Source organism: Manacus vitellinus, unplaced genomic scaffold (genome assembly GCF_001715985.3).
Source record: "Manacus vitellinus isolate BGI_N305 unplaced genomic scaffold, ASM171598v3 scaffold_92_pilon, whole genome shotgun sequence".
In the NCBI taxonomy this organism is placed as follows: Eukaryota; Metazoa; Chordata; class Aves; order Passeriformes; family Pipridae; genus Manacus; species Manacus vitellinus.
Genome location: NW_021940877.1, coordinates 743,612 through 745,665, shown reverse-complemented (window position 1 = coordinate 745,665; position 2,054 = coordinate 743,612). Strand labels below are relative to the sequence as shown.

At 55.9% G+C, this 2,054-nt stretch overlaps 1 protein-coding gene across 1 annotated transcript in view; it reads right to left on the bottom strand.

The window, feature by feature from the left end:
• ARHGEF10L (Rho guanine nucleotide exchange factor 10 like) overlaps positions 1-2,054 on the bottom strand; it is a 21,129-nt gene that overhangs the window by 14,108 nt on the left and 4,967 nt on the right. The window contains exons 2-4 of the mRNA XM_029965235.1: positions 1,759-1,928; positions 1,235-1,351; positions 272-438 (exon numbers count right to left, since the gene is read on the bottom strand). Coding sequence (XP_029821095.1) covers positions 272-438; positions 1,235-1,351; positions 1,759-1,928 — 454 coding nt within the window. The remainder of the gene's footprint in view (positions 1-271; positions 439-1,234; positions 1,352-1,758; positions 1,929-2,054) is intronic.

Here is a 2,054-nt window from a genome sequence, read left to right as displayed (position 1 = left end):
CCGCCGCTCCCCATCCCCTACGTGACAGCAGGAAAGTCAGGAAAACCCCCCCAAACTCGGCGTTCCCGGGAAGATCCTGCTCTGTGCCCAAGGACACCCACGGGCGCTCCCGAAGGGATACGGAGCGAGGAGGAGCCGAAGGGACTGAGCTTGCACAGAGATGCAAAGAGTGGAAAACAGTCAAAGAAAATATTAAAATGCAAAAAATAAATGGGAAATAAAGGAAATGCTGAAAGGGATGGGGGTTCCTGGTGATTATGTTTAAAAATACCCTCCAAAAAGGCTTTTTTGGCACTGGAAAGGGAAGGGGGGTTGCTTTTCCCGCTCACCTGGGGTTTCTTTCCGGTGCAGGAACGTCACCTTCCTCATCACCGCGATCTTGGTCTTCTCCAAACCGTCCTTGGTGCCGCTTTTGGCCGCTTTCATCAGCTGGGTCATCTGGGGAGGGGGAGGAGAGGGATCTGGAGGCTCAGGCAGCACCGGGATCCCATCTCGGATCCGGACGGAGCCGTGTCCTTCCCTTGGGCATCATCCCCCACTCCGGATCCGGATGCAGAGGCACCGTCCCCTTGGGCATCATCCCCGTTTTCCCATGCAGCAGGAAGAAGAGGCACATATCCAGGGCCCATGGATGCTCCGTCCTGTGCCCCATCCATAGGGATGTGGCCACGTGCAAGCAGGCGCCGGCAAAGCAGGATCATGCAGCCAAGCGAAGCAGAGGGAGGGAAGGGAGGCAGGAGCACATCCATCCCCTCCTTGTGCAGGGATTTCATGTGGGGGACAGCAAAGGGGGGGAAGTGTCGGCCTTTCACACCTCAAATCACAGTGTTTCAGCCCAAACTTCCAGCCAAGAAATACCTGGATGGTCTGGGGCTGGGAAAGGCTTTGCACTAAGGTTCTCCCAAAAATCTCCTTCCCCACCCGATTTCCACCACAGATCAGGGGAAAAAAAAACCTTGTCAGATCCATCTATCCCGTGGGAAACCCGGCGCCGTCCGAACGCCCCTTAAAAACAAGGAAACACCCCAAAATCCAACGGTTGGGGAAGCTGGAGGACGGGGAGCTGCAAGACAGATGGACATGAGAGGCAGCTTTGAGGTGCTTCACTGAATTTGTTCCTCTTTTTGGGGGGATGAAATGGGATGAATTCAGCCTGGATAAATTCCATGAGGTTTTTTGACTCCCCCTGGGAAATTTGGGGGAGAAGGGAGGAGGGACAGAGGAGGGACAGTACCTTCCAATCGTACTTCTGCTTCAGCTCCTGCATGTCCTTCCCCCCAACTCTTAAAGCCAGGATGTCCCTCTTAGTCCTGGCGTATCTCTCCTTTAGTCTATTCAGGTCTGGAGAAAGCTGAGCTCAAGCAAACCAGGCGGGAGGAGGAGGAGGAGGAGGCAGAGAAGAGATCCAGGTGAGCAGCAAAAACCAAACAAAGAGCAGAAATCCCCCCAGAGCAGCATGGCCCAGGCAGCACCATCCCAAAAGCCTGGCTAGGCTGGAGCAGGGCAGGGAGCGAGCGCAGGGCAAAGCAGCAGCCAGGCTCCAGCAGGGCCCAAATGCAGAAGGAAAAGGGGAAAAACTGAAAAAGGGAAGGAAGGAGAACAGAAAGAAATGAACCCCCCGGAGTTGGGGGCCGAGCCGCAGCATCCTTCGCGTCACCAGCCACGGGAGCAGCTGGGCTTGGTGCTCCACTACCTTTGGACAAGCAAACCCAGGGAAAAACAAGAATAATGGTCCTAAAGGCGTGATCCAAGGGTTACCTTGGGCTGGAAGGACGCTCGGTGCTTGGTGGGCTCAGCTTTGGTTTCCTCCCCCGAGTCCTCGCTGTAACTCTCGAACTCGCTGGAGCTCCAGCCCAAATCCTCGCTGATCCGGGAGCCCTCTCCCCGCTGCACCTCCTCATAGATCAGGCTCCGCTCCCTCCCTGCTCCTGCCAAGGAAAATCCGGCTCCTTTTCCTTACAGGAAGGCAAATTCCCTTCCTCAGGGACCCACAGGAGACACACCAAATCCTCGCATCTCCCTCCCAGTCCCACTGGTTTTCCCACAGTCATCCC